The sequence below is a fragment of the Phocoena sinus genome, chromosome 6 (genome assembly GCF_008692025.1).
Source record: "Phocoena sinus isolate mPhoSin1 chromosome 6, mPhoSin1.pri, whole genome shotgun sequence".
Taxonomy (NCBI): domain Eukaryota; kingdom Metazoa; phylum Chordata; class Mammalia; order Artiodactyla; family Phocoenidae; genus Phocoena; species Phocoena sinus.
Window position 1 is genome coordinate 81,403,319 of NC_045768.1, and position 21,528 is coordinate 81,424,846.

Sequence of the window (21,528 nt, forward strand, 5' to 3'; positions counted from 1 at the left end):
GTAGAAGATATGACAATTATAAATATATATGAACCCAACATAGGAGCACCTCAATACATAAGGCAAATGCCAACAGCTATAAAAGATGAAATTGACAGTAACACAATAATATTGGGGGACTTTAACACCCAACTTACACCAATGGGCAGATCATCCAGACAGAAAATTAATAAGGAAACACAAGCTTTAAATGACACAATAGACCAGATAGATTTAATTGATATTTATAGGACATTCCATCTGAAAACAGCAGATTAACTTTCTTCTCAAGTGACTACAGCACATTTTCCAGGATAGATCACATGTTGGATCACATATCAAGCCCCGGTAAATTTAAGAAAATTGAAATCATAACAAGCATCTTTTCTGACCACAACGCTATGAGATTAGAAATAAATTACAGAGAAAAAAACGTAAAAAACACAAACACATGGAGGCTAAACAATATGTTACTAAATAACCAAGATATCACTGAAGAAATCAAAGAGGAAATCAAAAATTACCCAGAGACAAATGACAATGAAAACACGACAATCCAAAACCTATGGGATGCAGCAAAAGCAGTTCTAAGAGGGAAATTCATAGCAATACAATCCTACCTCAAGAAACAAGAAAAATCTCAAACAAACAATATAACCTTACAACTGAAGGAACTAGAGAAAGAAGAACAAACAAAACGCAAAGTTAGTAGAAGGAAAGAAACCATAAAGATCAGAGCAGAAATAAATGAAATAGAAACAAACAAAACAACAGCAAAGATCAATAAAACTAAAAGCTGGTTCTTTGAGAAGATAAACAAAATTGATAAACCTTTAGCCAGACTCATCACGAGGGAGAGGACTCAAATCAATAAAATTAGAAATGAAAAAGGAGAAGTTACAACAGACACTGCAAAAATACAAAGCATCCTAAGAGACTACTACAAGCAACTCTATGCCAATAAAATGGACAACCTGGAAGAAATGGACAAATTCTTAGAAAGGTATAACCTTCCAAGACTGAACCAGGAAGAAATAGAAAATATGAACAGACCAATCACAAGCAATGAAAATTGAAACTGTGAATAAAAATCTTCCAACAAAGAAAAGTCCAGGACCAGATGGCTTCACAGGTGAATTCTATCAAACATTTAGAGAAGAGCTAACACCCATCCTCTCAAACTCTTCCAAAAACTGCAGGGGGAGGAACATTCCCAAACTCATTCTACGAGGCCACCATCACCCTGATACCAAAACCAGACAAAGATACTACAAAAAAAGAAAATTTCAGACCAATATCACTGATGAATATAGATACAAAAATCCTCAACAAAATACTAGCAAACAGAATCCAACAACACATTAAAAAGATCATACACCATGATCAAGTGGGATTTTATCCCAGGGATGCAAGGATTCTTCAATATATGCAAATCAATCAATGTGATACACCATATTAACAAATTGAAGAGGAAAAACCATATGATCATCTCAATGGATGCAGAAAAAGCTTTTGACAAAATTCAACACCCATATTTATGATAAAAACTCTCAAGCAAGTGGGCATAGAGTACCCACCTCAACATAATAAAGGCCATATAAGACAAACCCACAGCAAACATCATTCTCAATCGTAAAAAACTGAAAGCATTTCCTCTAAGATCAGGAACAAGACAAGAATGTCCACTCTCCACTATTATTCAAAATAGTTTTGGAAGTCCTAGCCATGGCAATCAGAGAAGAAAAAGAAATAAAAGAATACAAATTAGAAAAGAAAAAGTAAAACTGTCACTGTTTGCAGATGACATACTATACATAGATAATCCTAAAGATACCACCAGAAAACTACTAGAGATAATCGATGAACTTGGTAAAGCTGCAGGATACAAAATTAATACACAGAAATGTCTTGCGTTCCTATACACTAATGACAAAAAATCTGAAACAGAAATTAAGGAGACAATCCCATTTACCACTGCAACAAAAAGAATAAAATACCTAGGAATAAACCTTCCTAAGGAGACAAAAGACCTGTATGCAGAAAACTATAAGACGAAGATGAAAGAAATTAAAGATGATACAAACAGAGAGATATACCATGTTCTTGGATTGGAAGAATCAACACTGTGAAAATGACTATACTACCCAAAGCAATCTACAGATTCAATACAATCCCTAACAAGCTACCAATGGCATTTTTCCACAGAACTAGAACAAACAATTTCACAATGTGTATGGAAACACAAAAGACCCCGAATAGCCAAAGCAATCTTGAGAAAGAAAAACGGAGATGGAGAATTCAGGCTCCCTGACTTCAGACTGTACTACAAAGCTACAGTAATCAAGACACTATGGTACTGGCAGAAAAACGGAAATATAGATCAATGGAACAGGACAGAAAGCCCAGAGATAAGCCCACGCACATGTGGTCACCTTATCTTTGACAAAGGAGGCAAGAATATACAATGGAGAAAAGACAGCCTCTTCAATAAGTGGTGCTGGGAAAACTGGACAGCTACATATAAAAGAATGAAATTAGAATGCTTCCTAACACCATACACAAAAATAAACTCAAAATGGATTAAAGACCTAAATGTAAGGCCAGACACTATCAAACTCTTAGAGGAAAACACAGGCAGAACACTCTATCACATAAATCACAGAAGATCCCTTTTGACGCGCCTCCTAGAGAAATGGAAATAAAAACAAAAATAAACAAATGGGACCTAATGAAACTTAAGAGCTTTTGCATAGCAAAGGAAACCATAAACAAGAAGAAAAGACAACCCTCAGAATGGGAGAAAATATTTGCAAACGAAGCAGCTGACAGAGAATTACTCTCCAAAATATACAAGTAGCTCATGCAGCTCAATATCCAAAAAACAAACAACCCAATGAAAAAATGGGTGTAAGACCTAAATAGACATTTCTCCAAAGAAGATATACAGATTGCCAACAAACACATGAAAGGATGCTCAACATCACTAATTATTAGAGAAATGCAAATCAAAACCACAATGAGGTATCAATTCACACCAGTCAGAACGGCCATCATCAAAAAATCTATGAACAGTAAATGCTGGAGAGGGTGTGGAGAAAAGGGAACCCTCTTGCACTGTGGGTGGGAATGTAAGTTGATACAGCCACTATGGAGAACACTATGGAGGTTTCTTAAAAACCTAAAAATAGAACTACCATATGACCCAGCAATCCCACTACTGGGCGTACACGTTGAGAAACATAATTCAAAAAGAGTCATGTACCACAATGTTCACTGTAGCACTATTTACAATAGCCAGGACATGGAAGCAACCTAAGTGTCCATCAGCAGATGAATGGATAAAGAAGATGTGGCACATATATACAACGGTATACTACTCAGCCATAAAAAGAAATGAAATTGTGTTATTTGTAGTGAGGTGGATGGACCTAGAGTCTGTCATACAGAGTGAAGTAAGTCAGAAAGAGCTACAACTACTGAGCCCGGGTGCCACAGCTACTGAAGCCCGCACTCCTAGAGCCCGTGCTCCTCAACGAGAGAAGCCACCGCAATGAGAAGCCCACGCACCGCAATGATGAGTAGTCCCTCCTCGCCGCAACTAGAGAAAGCATGTGTGCAGCAACAAAGACCCAACACAGCCAAAAATCAATAAAATTAAACCTTTTTAAAATAAATTTATTTTATTCTATTTTATTTATGTGGCTGCTGTGGGTCTTCGTTGCTGAATGCGGGCTTTCCCTAGTTGCGGCGAGAAGGGGCTACTCTTCGTTGCGGTGCGTGGGCTTCTCATTGCGGTGGCTTCTCTCGTTGTGGAGCACGGGCTCTAGGAGTGCGGGCTTCAGTAGCTGTGGCACCCGGGCTCAGTAGTTGTAGCTCGCAGGCTCTAGAGCGCAGGCTCAGTAGTTGGGGCGCATGAGCTTAGCTGCTCCGCGGCATGTGGGATCTTCCTGGACCAGGGCTTGAACCCGTGTCCGCTGCATTGGCAAGTGGATTTTTAACCACTGCACCACCAGGGAAGTCCCAAAATTAAACCTTAAAAAAAAAGAAAAAAAAAAAGTTGTTAGTTACCAAGGATTTCCTTTAAAAAACAAAAAGAAGGGCTTCCCTGGTGGCACAGTGGTTGAGAGTCCGCCTGCCGATGCAGGGGACACGGGTTCGTACCCTGGTCCGGGAAGATCCCATATGCTGCGAAGCGGCTGGGCCCGTGAGCCATGGCTGCTGAGCCTGCGCGTCCGGAGCGTGTGCTCCGCAACGGGAGAGGCCACAGCGGTGAGAGGCCCGCGTACCACAAAAAAAAAAAAGAAGTACAACTAGAGAGAAGCCCGCACGCCACAACGAAAGATCCTACATGCCTGAACGAAGATCCCGTGTGCTGCAACTAAGACCCAATGCAGCCAAATAAATACATAAATAAACATTAGAAACAAACGAAAAAGCATCATATGGTAAAACACTTTACTATGGGTAAAGTCCAACATAGGAGAATTAGTAACTTTTTGGTCAGAGCTTCAAGTTTTAAATTATTCATAAAGGGCCTTTCTCAGCTCATTTGAAAACAACCAGTAGGTTTCCTCAGAATTACATAATCCAAACACTTCATTCATTGGCATCAGTAAATGAATCAAAAGATTTCAGATCAACCATTCTTTCAGAGTACACTGCCATGGCTTAATGTATTGAGTATATGAACAGCCTGCCTCCTTCTCCCGATCACAGGCATCTCCGTCCGCCTTATTCTGTCTTACCTCTACCACGAGCTCTCTTGCCACGGTCTGAAGGCTTGTCCCCTTGATTGCAATCAATTCCATTCTCTTCACCTCTAACTAAGGAAGAAAAGAGCACCCCTTATACATAATCAAACTAACAGCTATTACAGCTATTAAAGACAAGGACAAAAAAAAAAAAAAAAAGACAAGGACAAAAAGACTCCCTCCACCCCTCAACAAAAAAAGGCTTTTTACAAAAAGGTTAAAATTTAACCAAAGGGTTTGGAAAACAAGAAAAACCAAACCAGCGTGGCTCAAAAAACTGAATGACAGCACAACTTGCTTTTAATTCATAGGTGAAAATTCAAAAAGAAATTAAAATGACGTACCACCTTTATTTTCTGTTTTGACGTACCCTCCTGTAAAGTAAGTTTACTTCCAAAAAAAAATACCTTTGTTATGTAACCATACACAACAAAATCTGCTCATGGGTTAAGTTCAAAGCCTGGAAAGGCATAGATTAGCAAACTGCAATACCAAGGCAACACTGAATTCTTGGGGAAATCATTGTTAGAGAGAGGTTTTTCCAGGTTACTGTCCAGAAGATGCCAACACAGTCTTTTCTTCTCCTTATTTCTATATTGGCATTAATGACTCTGTATAATACAGAAATTTTATGAACAATATTGACACAGCTTGCTCCCCTCATCTCTTTTATGGCTTAAGTATGTGAGTTGTCAGTGAGGCCTTCCTTGGTCACTGTCTTTAAATTTGTCAAACCCGTACCTATAATTCCCATCTCTCTGCCTTTGTTTTTCCCCAGAGCATAATTTTCTACATAATGCCATTAAAATATTACAATATCAATATGAAATGTTACTTCTCTTTTTTATTGTTACATCTCACTCTACCTCCCTTAAAAGATGTTTTAGAAGGGCAAAGATTTCTGTTTTCTTCATTGCTGTATGACTTAAAGACTACCCACTACACTGCAGATACTCAATAAACATTTGTGGTATAAATAAACTAGCAAGTCTATAAAGGAACATGTTATATATTTATCATAATTTAGCCACTTTGGTACATCTGCATAGGAGGTAGTGTTGTTTTGGGTGAATGACGCCAAAACCTGAGTCAAATGGAGAGAACTGAGAAAAACCTTTCCTATTCAACAACTTTCATCTTAATCTAAATCTTGCATATATCATGAGTATCCGTAAGTGGTGAAGAATAAACAGCTTTAGCTACCAGCCAACAAAAAAACCTTCTTTAAAATTAGACGATGCACTTGATTCATAACAGAAGGCGGTCTTAAGACACAACACAAATACCTACAGCCCAGGTCAGTGCTAATATGAAATTGTATCAGTTAGGGTTCTAATAAACTACTCAGCTGTAGCTCATTACTGTTAACTATACTAACAAATATTGCACTGAGGAAGTGGATTTATAGGCATTCATTGGATCATTCTGTCAGCTTTTCAACATGCATGAAAATTTTCATAAAACCAAAGGTGAGGAGAAAGGTCTGTACTTACACTCTCTCCCACGATTGCCACCTCTTACTTTCCGGTTGTTGCTTCCGCGCCCACGGCTCACTTCTCTCTCACTTCTCTTCTCTCTATTCTCTTTGTTTTCTGAACTTTCTTTTCCAAAATTCTTCTTCTTCCCTCCTACAGTCTCCCATGAAGTCTATCGAAAATAAGAGCATTTATTCAGAGTTATCACTCAAAGTGTGGACAATCATCAAGAGTGTGTGCATTTATCTTTCAGACCTAATTACGCATGCCTTACAGCTTGCATGCCTACCATTTTAATTCTTCTCCATAAACGTACTGTACTCTCATGATAACGACAGCAAATCTCGTTAGGTTCCTGTTGCTACAGAGAGCACAAAAGATTACAGCAACTAGTTGAATTGACAACATACTATATGTTGTCCCACCACAGAGCCTTTTCCTATGCTGATAAGCATAAAGTAAATGTTATTTCCCCAAGCTCCCACTCTATGCCATCCTCACCTACCTCAGTAGTAGCCATGGCTACTGCAGACAACAACAAGGTAAGAAGGCAAACAGGATGAAAGAAAAGATGGACCATGGAATAATCCTAAACAAACCAGGGTTTCAAAGGACTTCCCCTCTGCCTCTCTATTTTCCCTATAGCCTTCTCATCTCCAAACAGACAAATGCCTTTTGTGTCTGTATTCAGGCCCTAATTTGCTAGTTTCTCACCTTTTAAGAAAACAACATGCCAGATCTAGCTCCAACTGTGTGACTTCTAGGTTCAAGAGGTAACCAAAGGGCTTTCCTGGTGGCACAGTGGTTAAGAATCTGCCTGCCAATGCAGGAGACGTGTTCGAGCCCTTGTCCCGGAAGATCCCACATGCCACGAAGCAACTAAGCCCGTGTGCCACAACTACTGAGACTGTACTCTAGAGTCAGTAAGCCACAACTACTGAGCCTGCGTACCACAACTACTGAAGTCCATGCTCCTAGAGCCCACGCTCTGTGACGAGAAGCCACCGCAAAGAGAAGCCGGTGCACCACAACGAAGAGTAGACCCTGCTCACTGCTACGAGAAGAGTCCGTGCACAGCAACAAAGACCCAATGCAGCCAAAAATAAATAAATAAATTTTATTATTTTTTTTAAAAAAAGAGGTAACCAAAGAGATCTTTATGTAACTTTCAGCCTAGAACCACCTCGTTTAGGTTCAGTCCCAAATGAGGAGAGGAAGTTGAAAGTCTTTATTGAGATAGAACTGGCTGATCATTTAAAACTTAAAAGATTCACCCAGCCACCAAAGAAAAGGAGTGATGAATCTGTGGGAGCTAAAGGAAAGGTAACAGGGAAACAGTATTCAAGCTTATCTCGACCGCATAAAAGAAAATATGTCCTCCAATTAATGATTTGGAAATATTTCATTTATTCACAGTGATTTTTTTTAATAAGAAAGCAGTTAAGCCCTTCAGTTCATTTTAAAAATAAGGGAGAACTATTCTACACTGCATCCATTAGCAATGAGGTGAACACCCCCCATAGTTTATAAAACCCAGCAAATACATGCCCAAGTGTCAGCAAACAAAAACTCTTCAAAATTTTATTTCCTCACTTAACATGATGTATTTTCCCAACAAACTCACATATTTGGTAGTTCATCATGTTGGACCAGTGTAATCTTGCATAGAATTTTACACACAAATACTGCTATAGTCAAATAATGAAATATTTTCCCAATTATCATTAATTTTTATAATTACAAATTTTATTCTGCTTGCTTCCTATTAAATAAAAATATACTCATTTCAGTTTTGAGCTTGTCACAGTAGTTCATTTTAATACAGCCTGTGCCTAAAAAAGCCTACCCCTAAAAACGAGAACTTGATTAAACCTAAACAATGATAAGGAAGGCACTTTTTGATGTGTTCATCTTTATACCCCACTTAGGTGAATCATTATTTGTTTTAATCTGCTCTGAACTGGTTTCCTCAATGAAAAAATACAAATGAAATACTGTGTAATTTCCATGTAGAAATCAAAACATTAGGGCTGACACCTGCCTCTGGTGCGGCTTTAGCTGCATCCTTCCTAAAATAAAAGGGAGGAGCTTTAGTGTGCATTCCTCCAACTTGATTAAGCTTAAAAAATTTTTTTTTAAATTTTATATAATCTGTCAGATTGTCATGAAAATGTGTCTGTAGAATATTAACACATAAGCAAATAGAGATACCAGCAAATCCTGGTTTTCTGTTAGTCTAGAGATATAAGGAGTGGTAAAAGGTGACAATTGAGATGAAGAAACATGAGCTGTGGAGCCAAGAGAAGTTTTTCAGGTGGTGAAAATGTCCACAGGCCCAGATAATTTTGGCAACTGTGTAAGGCTGGAGTAGATGACCAAGTTCTCTTTCAAGTCTTCAGATTCTACAACTTCATGAAGAAAACATACACAACAAAAACAGTCATTTCAGGTTAGTGTTATTTCTGGACTTAAAACATATATGGAATGGCACCCACAATCCCCCTCTACCACCACCCCCGAATAAGGTGAAGTTGAAAATGCAATATGGAACTGGAGAGAAATCTTAGCATTGCAAATCAATTAATAATACTTACCGTGTCTGAATTCCCTTCCAGCAATATATTGATAGCTTTGTTGACATCTCCATTACAGTCATGCAGAGCCACTATGCATTCATCCTGATTTTTTCCTGTCACTTCCATAAGCTGTTGGAATTATAAGACAATGATTAGGGAAACAGAAGAATGGCATTTGATATTAATCCTAAGATTCTACTATATAAAGACAGAGATTATGCAATCCTTCCACATGAAGATGGCCTTTTCAAGACTCTGAGATTACAATCCAAGATCAGGTTTACCTGTTTTGTGGGGCTACTCCATGTCTTTCGACCAATACTGGTAAAGTCAAGCTATAAATCAACCCTCCTCCAAGCTGACAAAGTATCAATTCTTAATCGGCAGCACATACACACATACCAACATTCTCAGAATACTCAGGATGAGCTATGTGACTGCTCAAACTAGTTTAATGGCCTGGGACTCCCATATTTCTGAGTTACTCAAATATTAAGTGGAACTATATGTTTCCCAAAGACCAAGCATGAGTATGTGGCCACAATTAGCCGAACATCCAGTCCAACTGTTTGCAATGTCCAACAGTCCAGTTGACTCCATCAATGTTCCGTACATGGGCTATCACTGCTTGGATTAGAACACTGCACATATAAAATAATTTTTAACACCCTAAAGTCTCACAATTAGAATTTGGCAAAGCAATCTACAGATTCAATGAAATCCCTATCAAATTACCAATGGCATTTTTTACAGAACTAGAACAAAAAATCTTAAAATTTGTATGGAGACACAAAAGACCCTGAACAGCCGAAGCAACCTTGAGAAAGAAAAACAGAGATAGAGGAATCAGGCTCCCTGACTTCAGACTATAGTACAAAGCTACAGTAATCAAGACAGTATGGTAATGGCACAAAAACAGAAATATAGATCAATGGAACAGGATAGAAAGCTCAGAGATAAACCCACGCACATATCATCTTATCTTTGACAAAGGAGGCAAGCATATACAATGGAGAAAAGGTAGCCCCTTCAGTAAGTGCTGCTGGGAAAATTGGACAGCTACATGTAAAAGAATGGAATTAGAACACTTCCTAACATCATACACAAAAATAAACTCAAAATGGATTAAAGACCTAAATGTAAGACTGGACACTATAAAACTCTTAGAGGAAAACATAGAACACTCTTTGACATAAATCACAGCAAGATCTTTTTTGACCCACCTCCTAGAGTAATGGAAATAAAAACAAAAATAAACAATGGGACCTAATGAAACTTAAAAGATTTTGCACAGCAAAGGAAAGCATAAACAAGACGAAAAGACAACCCTCAGAATGGGAGAAAATATTTGCAAATGAATCAACGGACAAAGGATTAATCTCCAAAATATATAAACAGCTCATGCAGCTCAATATTAAAAAAACAAACAACCCAATCCAAAAATGGGCAGAAGACCTAAATAGACATTTCTCCAAAGAAGACATACAGATGGCCAACAAATACATGAAAAGCTGCTCAACATCACTAATTATTGGAGAAATGCAAGTCAAAACTACAATGAGGTATGACCTCAAACCAGTTAGAACGGGCATCATCAGAAAATCTACAAACAACAAATGCTGGAGAGGGTGTGGAGAAAAGTGAACCCTCTTGCACTGTTGGTGGGAATGTAAATTGATACAGCCACTATGGAGAACAGTATGGAGGTTCCTTAAAGAACTAAAAATAGAATTACCATATGACCCAGCAATCCCACTACTGGCCACATACCCAGAGAAAACCATAATTCAAAGAGACATATGCACCCCAATGTTCACTGCAGCACTATTTACAAGAGCCAGCTCATGGAAGCAACCTAAATGCTCATCGACAGACAAATGGATAAAAAAGATGTGGTATATATATACAATGGAATATTACTCAGCCATAAAGAGGAACGAAATTGGGTCATTTGCAGAGACATGGATGGACCTAGAGACTGTCATACAGAGTGAAGTAAGTCAGAAAGAGAAAAACAAATATCGTATATTAACGCATATATGTGGAATCTAGAAAAATGGTACAGATGAACTGGTTTGCAAGGCAGAAATAGTGACACAGATGTAGAGAACAAACGTATGGACACCAAAGCGGGAAAGCGGGGCTAATAGTGGTGGGATGAACTGGGAGATTGGGATTGACATATATACACTAATATGTATAAAACAGGTAACTAATAAGAAGCTGCTGTATAAATAAATAAATAAGAAAAAAATTAGAATTTGGCAGCTATCACAAAACTCACTCCTGGACATACTATTTTCTCAGGTAGCCTCAACAGGGTGCTATGTTTGAAATCAAAGAAATCTCCTTGGTGCATTCCCTTTAACAAGGGATAATTAAGCTACTTAATATTTTCAACACAAGGAACAATCACAGATTAGGCACAATATAGGTTTCTCAGTTATCAGTGAACAAATGTATGATTTAAATATCTGCTGTGTTTTAAGTATCTTTAACTATTTTAGTATGCATCAGCTGCAGTTCAAAACAGTTTGACCCCCAACATCTGAAGCAATTTCTCTGTGGTCACAAAACAATTAGCCTTTCGGGAAGCCAGGTCTCCTGGTCTCATAATTGCAGCTCTTTACACCACATCATTCCATCTGATTTCCTCCCTGTGTTACCCAGCAAGGTTCTATACATTCTACAGTTTTCCCATGCTTCAGTCTTTGGATTTCTACTAATAAGGTCAGATTTTTACCAACGATCTATAGTAGGTCAATACCCGTCACATGCAGTTGTTAAGATGCACAGCAGGGACTTCCCTGGTGGCGCAGTGGTTAAAAATCCACCTGCCAATGCAGGGGACACAGGTTCGAGCCCTGGTCCTGGAAGATCCCACATGCTGTGGAACAACTAAGCCCACAAGCCCCAACTACTGAGCCTGCATGCCACAACTACTGAAGCTCGCGCACCTAGAGCCTGTGCTCCGCAAGAAGAGAAGCCACCGCAATGAGAAGACCAGGCACCACAACAAAGGATAGCCCCCACTCGCTGCAACTAGAGAAAGCCCATGCACAACAACCAAGACCCAATGCAGCCAAATAAATTAATAAATAATATTTATTTAAAAAGAAAGATTTATAGTAACCTTCAAAACTCCCCCAGTGATTGGATTAGTAAGAGAGAGAACCATCGTTAAAACTTAAAGCTCTGGGGCTTCCCTGGTGGTGAAGTGGTTGAGAGTCCACCTGCCGATGCAGGGGACGTGGGTTCGTGCCCCGGTCCGGGAAGATCCCACATGCCACGGAGCGGCTGTGCCCGTGAGCCATGGCCGCTGAGCCTGCGCGTCCGGAGCCTGTGCTCCGCGACGGGAGAGGCCACAACAGTGAATGGCCCGCGTACCACAAAAAAAAACAAAAAAAAAAAAACAACTTAAAGCTCTGAACTCCTCTACCAGTGCTCTTTTTTGTGTATCTGCTATATGCTACTCAGATAAAAGGCGATATAATATGTAGAAGTATTTCTCAAACAATTCATAAATCTCATTCCAGGGAATAAGTTCTATGATTTTTAATAAATAATTTTTGTGCTTTCCAAAAATATCACCATTAAGTCTAATGACAGCAACTATAAGTAAGAAGAAAGAGTTTACATACTAAAGGGCTAAAATAAAGAGTTCACCAAGGGACTTTCACTCCAAGGAATTACTGGTAGACCTCTACCAAGGTAAAGGTTATTGCCTGGTTTCTAGAATCCTGAAGGGAAAAGAAGTCTTATCAGGAAAGAAGAATGTGAAATTAAAATAATATTATATCAGTGAAGGTCTAAGTGAAGACATCACCCTAAAATTTAATTTTATAACTTTTCCAATCTATGTTTGGGACCACCACAATACGTGAAAAGGCAAATCAGCTCTTCTGTAACACTGAACAAAATTTTCTGAGAACCTGCCATATACTAAGTATACTTTCTATGCACAGGTATATACAATGCCATTGTACTTTCACAAATGCTCATTGTTCACATGTAACACTAGTAACTCAGAAAGGTTCTACTGCCAAAACTCCTTCACTCTAGCCACCAATACAGGTATTTTGATTTTGAATCACAAGTTCAAAATCCAATTATTTACAACTAAGCAAGAAGCATAGTTTAAAATAAGAATCTCTAGTGAAATTATCTTTTTAAGCACAGTAAGAAGAGATTACAAAAATGACAGTATCCTTTGCCAGAAACATACCTGTTTAACTTTAGCTTCAAACTCTGAATCATTTTTATCAAAGATCACTTGAGCAAGACGCATCTGTTCAGCTGTTGCCTGGAAAAGCACATACAACTATTCAAGACTGGAGCACCAAAAATACAAGTTAGATGCCAAAATCTGGTATAAACAGATAAAAACTCAATCACTGTGGTAACAGAAATACTGATTAACTAAAAAAAAGGACTCTGAATTTAGACCTCTTAAATGTATACAGTGTATTCCCAAAAGGTAAATAAGCATCAAATTAAATAGCATAAAGGTCCCAGTCCTTTGACCAAAGGACCTGAAGTCCTGTTCATCTTCATTAGCCTTGTGACTCATTTAAATTTTCTTTTTTGAATTTTCTTTCCCCTGGGCAGATGAAGTTACAGCGTAACAGAAAGTGGAAGAACAGGAAGCAGTGGAAACAACCGCCAGGATACAGGCTTAGACACAATCTTGCTGTCGAAAAGCAAAAAAGCTCTGCTATCAACTCAAAAAAGGTCAGTTCGGAAGGGAAAAGGCTGTATTTATCTAAATAAAAATTATTTTCAAAGTTACATTTTTATTTTTAACCACAATTTTAAAATGGTTTTAATTTAACAGAATTTTAAAGGAAGCAATTTTCAAACGCTTAGTCAACTATGTAGAAAACTCTTTTCCAGTTGCTTTTTTCACTCAAAATCCTTCTTAAAAAAAAAATTCAAATTACCGAATTTTTGAGGTTTCATTTTGTAGTATTTCTGGCAATTAGAAAGGTATTTTATATTTATTTGTGGCTGCGTTGGGTCTTTGCTGCTGTGCGCAGGCTTTTCTCTAGTTGCGGTGAGCGGGGACTACTCTTGTTGCGGTGTGCGGGCTTCTCATTGCGGTGGCTTCTCTTGCTGCAGAGCACAGGCTCTACGCGTGCGGGCTTCAGCAGTTGTGGCTCGCGGGCTCTAGAGCACAGGCTCAGTAGTTGTGGCGCACAGGCTTAGTTGCTCCGTGGCATGTGGGATCTTCCCGGACCAGGGCTCGAACCCGTGTCCCCTGCATTGGCATGCAGATTCTTAACCACTGCACCACCAGGGAAGCCCAGAAAGATATTTTTTAAATGAGGAAACTTTTGGGAATTCCCTGGCAGTTCAGTGGTTACGACTCCGTGTTTTCACTGCCGAGGGTGTGGGTTCAGTCCCTGGTCAGGGAACTAAGATCCCACAAGCCATGTGGCACAGCCAAGAAAATAATAAAAAATAAGAAATTTGAAAAAGGTAACTCTTGTGAAATCAGTTAATAGTAACATACCAAACATTGCTAGCTAAAATCTTTACTAACTCCCAACATAAATATTTTTAAAGTTAAATCATTTAAATTACTGAATGAGCTTGGGGGGGGAGGGGAGACCCACCAAGTGCTAATAATAAACAACTTTTTAAAAATATATTTATTTATTTATTTATGTACGTATGTATGTATGTATGGCTGCATTGGGTCTTCATTGCTGTGTGCGGGCTTTCTCTAGTTGCACAGAGCAGGGGCTATTCTTTGCAGTGTGCGTGCTTCTCATTGCGGTGGCTTCTCTTATTGCGGAGCACGAGCTCTAGGCGTGTGTGGGCTTCAGTAGTTGTGGCACGCAAGCTCAGTAGTCGTGGCTTACGGGCTCTAGAGCGCAGGCTCAGTAGTTGTGGCGCACGGGCTTAGTTGCTCCGTGGCATGTGGGATCTTCCCGGACCAGGGCTGAAACCCGTGTCCCCTGTATTGGCAGGCGGATTCTTAACCACTGTGCCACCAGGGAAGTCCCAACAAACAACTTTTCACCTTTGCTTTTAATACAGATTCATAATAATCTCAATGGGGGTGGAGGGGGAGAGGTTGTTAGTGTTTTTTACAATGTAAAAACGCTTCTCACAAGAGCTTTCCAGTCCATGTTGTTGGTTGATTATACAAGCTCCAGCTAGCTTTGGTCTGTTCCCTCCAATCCAATGGCCAATCCTTTCATCCCAACCTATGCCTGCTGTGACCTCAGTTGTAGTGTTACATTACACCCAGAAAGATGTTTGTACAGTTTCTACACACATGGCAAATTTTACCTCAATTCTAACCAGTATATATAAGGGCCTTCTTTACACACACCCTCAACTGAGAAGTCCCAATGCAGCAGCCAAAAGGACCAAGGTATGAAATAACTGAATGAGGTAAAAAGGAAAACCAAAGGGGAAGGTGAGTTCTGGAAGACAGCATTTCCACATTATACATTTGAGCTTTGGGTAGTGGCAACCTTTTATGAAAGTAAGCCACTGGGATAAAAAAAGAATATATATATATATATATATAACTGAATCACTCTGCTGTACAGCAGTAATTAACACAACATTGTAAATCAACTATACTTCAATAAAAATAAAAAATAAAAAAATAATTTAAAAATTAAAAAATAATAAACTAAAAAACAAAAAAAGAAAGTAAACCAATGTGGCCCTTAGTGCTAAAACGCTGCATGATTAATTTTTGCCCGTTTTTCCTGACAGCAATCACTTCTACTCTGAATTTCAAATCTAGAAATTGTACCTCACACATATTCATTGAGCCCTGCTGCAACCCAAGCAATATGAATGTTCATCACTTACCATTAAATTTCCTTAAATTACAAAATTTTCACAAAGCCCACAAGAAAATAACAGTGACCCATAAAGTAACTATCTAATACCAAAAACTATTTATTTGGTACTTACATATTTTTCTCTTATATCAAAACCAAAATACTAATCACACTACTTTGTAGGAATACATAATCAATTGTAAATACCTGTATCATAATGCTTATTAGCTGCATACAAGTCTACTGGATAGGTCTTGCATTTTACTTACTCTGAATTCTTCATTACTACCCAAACACTACAGGGAGCCATTGTTACACCTAATACATCCAGGATAGCTTTCTTAGAATAAATACAAAGATGTGAAACTACTAGGTCAAAGAAGTATATAGAAAAATGTTAAAAGTAGTTTCATACCATCTGCTCAAAAATGCTCTTCACAAAGGCTGCAAAACTTTATACTCAATTAACAGTGTAAAAGAGCCTGCTTCCTCAAACTCCAGTCTAAAAAAAACGCAAATTTAACCAATTTAAAATAAAAAGGATCTCTATTTGGTTTGATTTTTACTTCTTAGATCATTAGAGTAATCTTTTAAAAATACACTTACTGGGACTTCCCTGGTGGTGCAGTGATTAAGAATCTGCCTGCCAATGCAGGGGACACGGGTTCAAGCCCTGGTCCGGGAAGATCCCACATGCCGCGGAGCAACTAAGCCCGTGCGCCACAACTACCAAACCTGCACTCTAGAGCCCGCAAGCCACAACTACTGAGCCCACATGCCACAGCTACTGAAGCTGGTGCGCCTAGAGCCCATGCTCCCCAACAAGAGAAGCCACTGCAATGAGAAGCCCGCGCACCACAACGAAGAGTAGCCCCTGCTCGCTGCCACTAGAGAAAGCCCATGCACGGCGACGAAGAACCAACACAGCCAAAAATAAATACATAAATAAATTTTTTAAAAATAAAAATACACTTACTAATATGGCAATGATAAAAAGACTATATGAGGGAGTAGTAGAGCTGAAAACATCTTCATTTTGCAACCATCACAGTAAAGCCTATTTCAAACAAGAATCATCAACGCATGCTGATTCTAAAGGGGAAAGCTTGATGAGGAAGAGGTTATTTACACATGGTCTCAAGGTGTCTCCACAAAGATTATTTTTTAGTTGCTGGCAGAAACCTAGTAAACAAACTAGGGGAAATGGGAAAACCTGGACTCAGTGATCAAAATTAACATCGTCAGGGAGGGGCAGAGAGACATCATGTGACTCTACATATGGTACTCAGAAATACTCAATGTCAGTTAAACAGCATTCCTGAGATCTATAACATGAATCTAATCAGAAGGAAATATCAAAACACAAATTCAAATTGAACATTTTTTACAGTAATTGGCCTTCTTCAGAATTGTTATTATTCCAGAAGACCAAGAAAGGTTAAGAACAGTTCCAGATTAATGAAGACTAAAAAAGCATGTCAAGCAAAGGGGATGTGATGATGCTATACTGGAAGAAGGAAACATGATATATAAAGGACATTACTGGAGTAACTGACATTACTGGAATAAATGAAAGTTCCACATTGACAAAACTGGAATATTAACTGTAGTGAAAGAACACTGTAACAATGATACATTTAAGAAATTTGATAGTGGAATTATGTTTGTATAAAGAAACATCTTTGTTCTAACTTTATAGCAAACCTAAAATCCCGTGGACAACAACACAGGATAAAACTAGGTGACAAGGTATCCCTTACAAACCTCAAAATACAAACAGGAAAAGAAAAAACAACAGATACAAGATCTGCATGGTAATAATTGTGGCAGAGGCCAGCACCGGGGTGTTTGACTGGCCTAAGAAGAGGAAAACCCCAAGTAGCCAAGAGGCATTTACTGGAAAGTAAAGTGGGCCAATTTGAGCACAGCACCTGGCACTATAGGGTTTTGACAACTCCAACAGCAAACTATGTGTGAGGATTGCAGAAAGGTTTAAATAGGCTGGGGGAGTTACCATCATAAACTACTGAAACTAACCAGCTAAGGTTCCCATCAAGAGAAAATACTGGGAGTAAAATCAAAACTGGGCCACATATATAGAAAAATCCAAAAAAGTCCACACTGGGGGAGGAGAACGAAGACAGGAAATCTCAGAAAGCAAGCCAACATAACTATACAGAAAAAGAGGAAACACTATGAAATTAGAAAAGTCACTTTGAACCATGTTGCCATGTAAAAGTCCAAGAAGACTCATTTCACATATAAATGAGCAATAGAAAATTAAAGGTCAAATCCCATACAAAGTTACTATAAGAGAAAAAGAATATAAGCAGGATAATACCCCCCAAAACCAATGACAGTACATCAAAAAAGGAGCCTAGGGAAAAAAGCAAAACTGCTATCTTCTGTTTCAAAATGCACTAAAAGACTGAGCATGAAGAAAACAATAAAGACATAAAGAATAACGTTTTATGTCTAAGTTTTTCTAATTCAGAAGTGAAAATGAAGACTAAACTAGAAGGAACACAAAAATAAACTTAAAAGTTAATGCTACAAGAGAAATAAAAGGTGAAAGAGGAAAAAATACTTTAAGTAAAAAAGAAATTTAAAAGAGGAAAAAGAAAAGATAAAAGAATGGTAGAAAGAAAGTGTCAAATGTTGAATGTAGGCAAAAGACAACTCAACCTGAATCTGTGGAGAATACAAGTCTCTGAAGAAGACAAGGACAGAAAGGAAACAGTACAAATGTTTAAAGCTAAAATTCAAGAAAAATGTCTGGAAAGCAAATAGAATAATGTTCAAATTTGTGAAAGAAAACACACCATACTTAAGAACATCAACCCATAACAACCCATACTGAGAAATTTTCTAAGTAAAATATCTGGACTCTAAAAAATATCCATCGTGCATGTAGGCAGAAATGACAAAAGACTTACAAGGGAAAGAAATCAGCGTGTCATTAAACTTGTCAAAAGCAGTGCTTTACGCAAAAAGAAAAGTAACATTTTAAGATACTCAAGTAAAGAAAATATGAGCCTAGCATTTATAGAGAACAAAACTGACTTTATGCTCAAATAGAAAGGGCATAAATTGTTACCAGCACAGAAGAAAACAGGAAAAAGGCTTATTCTCATGAGCCTTTCCTGAGGAATCAAGAACAGCATTGGCTTCAACCAACCAAAATGACTAGAGATACTGACCTAAGTATTAATGGTGACTATTAAGCATATACTTATTGTAGAAGTAAAACTAAATGATGTCTCAAATGGAGAAAGTATAGTATACAATGGGCACATGAACAGGGTATGTAGATACAGTATAATATTTAAAGGGGGGTAGAGGGGGAATCTTACTAGTTTCAGATGGAGCTTATCGGCTGATTCAGGTGCCATGGGTACCAAAGGCTGTACCCTGGAGCAGTGGGTATACCAATCTGTCCTTCAGGCTGGCATTAGCAGCCACATCATTTTTTCACTTGAGGACCACCTCTATCAAGTAAAATATGCTTTGAAGGCTATTAATGGAGGCGGTCTTGTATTAAGGCTGTCACAGTGAAAAACCAAGTAGTAACCATCATAAAAGAAAGCAGATAACAAGTTACTGAATTCCAGCAGAGTGACTAACTTATTCTAGATAACCAAAAACGCTGTGTCATGAAATAATGGAATGACAGCTGACAATGGTTCCCAGGTACAGAGTCACATTATGAGACAGCAAACAGCAAAAACAAGGATGACTATGAGATCCCTGTTTGTGTCAAAGAATTGTAGACACTTTCTTCCCAGGTCCATACACAGAGTGCCTCTTGGTTGTTGAATAATTTTCACCAATACTAATAAAGACCAAGGCCCTCAGATGTGCAAGTGTGATCATCCTGCAAGTTACTACTATCAGTTTAAAAGCTACTACAAAAGGAGCTGAAGCAAATAAACGAAGCAGTTTCCTTGAAATTTCAAGTAGGCAGAAACTATTCGGTTAGACATTTGTTCTATCAACTGACTTCAAGATAAAGTTTAAAATCCTAAATTCAGAAAATTTTTACAGAATCGGAGACTGATACACACGTTGTTGCTCCAGCAAAGGATGTAAACATTTATATCAGGACTCCCCTGGTGGCGCAGTGGTTAAGAATCCGCCTGCCAATGCAGGGGACATGGGTTTGGGCCCTGGTCCGGGAAGATCCCACATGCCGTGGAGTAACTAAGCCCATGCGCCACAACTACTGAGCCTGTGCTCTACAGCCTGTGAGCCACAACTACTGAGCCCACGTGCCTAGAGCCCATGTTCCGCAACAAGAGAAGCCACCGCAATGAGAAGCCTGTGCACCGCAACAAAGAGTAGCCCCCACTTGCCCCAACTAGAGAAAGTCTGCATGCAGCAACGAAGACCCAACGCAGCCAAAAAACTTAAATTAAAAAAATATGTATATATATAATTATACCATCCCCTGGTTCTGAAGAAACTAGTATTCTCAGTGTAGAAGTAATCAAAATGTAATATGAAAGAAGTGAAAATCCTGTAGTCCTGAATTTGAACTATCAGCATTACTAACTCATGAGGCATTTTACTTTTAACTGTCCACTGGAGAGACCTATAAACAATGACAAACCCAGTAACAATAAACATCAGTTACCAGATTGAGGTCTCTAAGTGCCATTTCCTACTAAAAGATGCCAGGATTCCTTAGAGCAATGTCTGATCTAGGTACACAGCAGGAATTATACAAGATAAGTCTGGAATAACTCATCATACCAGTTTATGAGGAAACCATCAAAGATTACTAGAAAGTCAAAAAGCCCTCAGGAGCCAATTTGAAGAGACCTGTCCAAAGATAGGATAATTTCAACTTCAAAAAGGGTAATAACTAGAAATAACTGAAACCCTTCAAATGTTTAAATTCATAGGTTCATAATAATATTTTTAATACTAATTAGTCACCTTTGGAGGATAATAGGTAACCAAGTAATTACTTTAAAAACCTATAAATAGGGGCTTCCCTGGTGGCACAGTTGAGAGTTCGCCTGCCAATGCAGGGGACACAGGTTCGTGCCCCGGTCTGGGAAGATGCCACATGTCGCGGAGCGGCTGGGCCCGTGAGCCATGGCCGCTGAGCCTGCACGTCCGGAGCCTGTGCTCTGCAACAGGAGAGGCCACAGCAGTGAGAGGCCCGCGTACGGAAAAAAAAAAAAACCTATAAATATACTCTTCAAATGTGCAATGGTCATGAAAAACAAGGAAAGACTGAAAAACTGCTGCAGATCAGAAGAGACTAAGGAGACATGAAAACAAATCCTGGAACAGAAAAGAGAACTTGGGACTTCCTTGGTGGTCCAGTGGTTAAGAATCTGCCTTCCAATGCAGGGGACATGGGTTCGATCCCTGGTCGGGGAACTAAGATCCCATATGCCATAGGGCAAGTAAGCCCACGCGCCACAACTACTGAGCTCAGGCGCCTCAACTAGAGAGCCTGCGTGCTGCAAACTACAGAGTCCATGCACTCTGGAGACTACACACCTCAACTAGAGAAAACCCGCAAGCCACAACAAGAGAGAAGCCCACACGCCACATTGAAGAACCCGCGTGCTGCAACAAAAGATCCCTCATGCCCCGCGTGCTGCAACTAAGACCCAACACAACCAAACATGAATAAATTTTTAAAAAAATGTTGTAATACAAGAAAAACAAAGAAGGAACATGCAACAGAGATTGTGTGTGGCCTGCAGAGCATAAAATACTTGCCATCTGACCCTTTTTGGGAAAAGTTTTCCAACATTTGATATAAAATGTTAGCATTAAGGGAAGATTGGTACATGTTGTAGAGACCTCTGTATCATTTTCCAACTTTTCGGCAAATCTTCCAGAACACTGATTCCAAAACAGTTTTTTAAAGAAAGAAATAATAGAAACTACAGTAGAAATAAACGAAATAAAGAAGAGAAAA

At 38.8% G+C, this 21,528-nt stretch overlaps 1 protein-coding gene across 12 annotated transcripts in view; it reads right to left on the reverse strand.

Moving 5' to 3' along the window:
* Positions 1-21,528, reverse strand: part of UBAP2 (ubiquitin associated protein 2) — a 128,759-nt gene that overhangs the window by 59,139 nt on the left and 48,092 nt on the right. For 10 of the 12 annotated variants that reach the window (XM_032636079.1, XM_032636070.1, XM_032636078.1 and 7 more), the window contains 4 exons: positions 13,007-13,084; positions 8,800-8,910; positions 6,224-6,377; positions 4,725-4,802 (listed from right to left, as the gene is read on the reverse strand). In XM_032636079.1, the coding sequence (XP_032491970.1) occupies positions 4,725-4,802; positions 6,224-6,377; positions 8,800-8,910; positions 13,007-13,084 (421 nt within the window). Of the gene's footprint in view, positions 1-4,724; positions 4,803-6,223; positions 6,378-8,799; positions 8,911-13,006; positions 13,085-13,721; positions 13,770-21,528 lie in introns of those variants that run through there. The other 2 variants (XM_032636074.1, XM_032636071.1) reach the window with 2 other exon arrangements.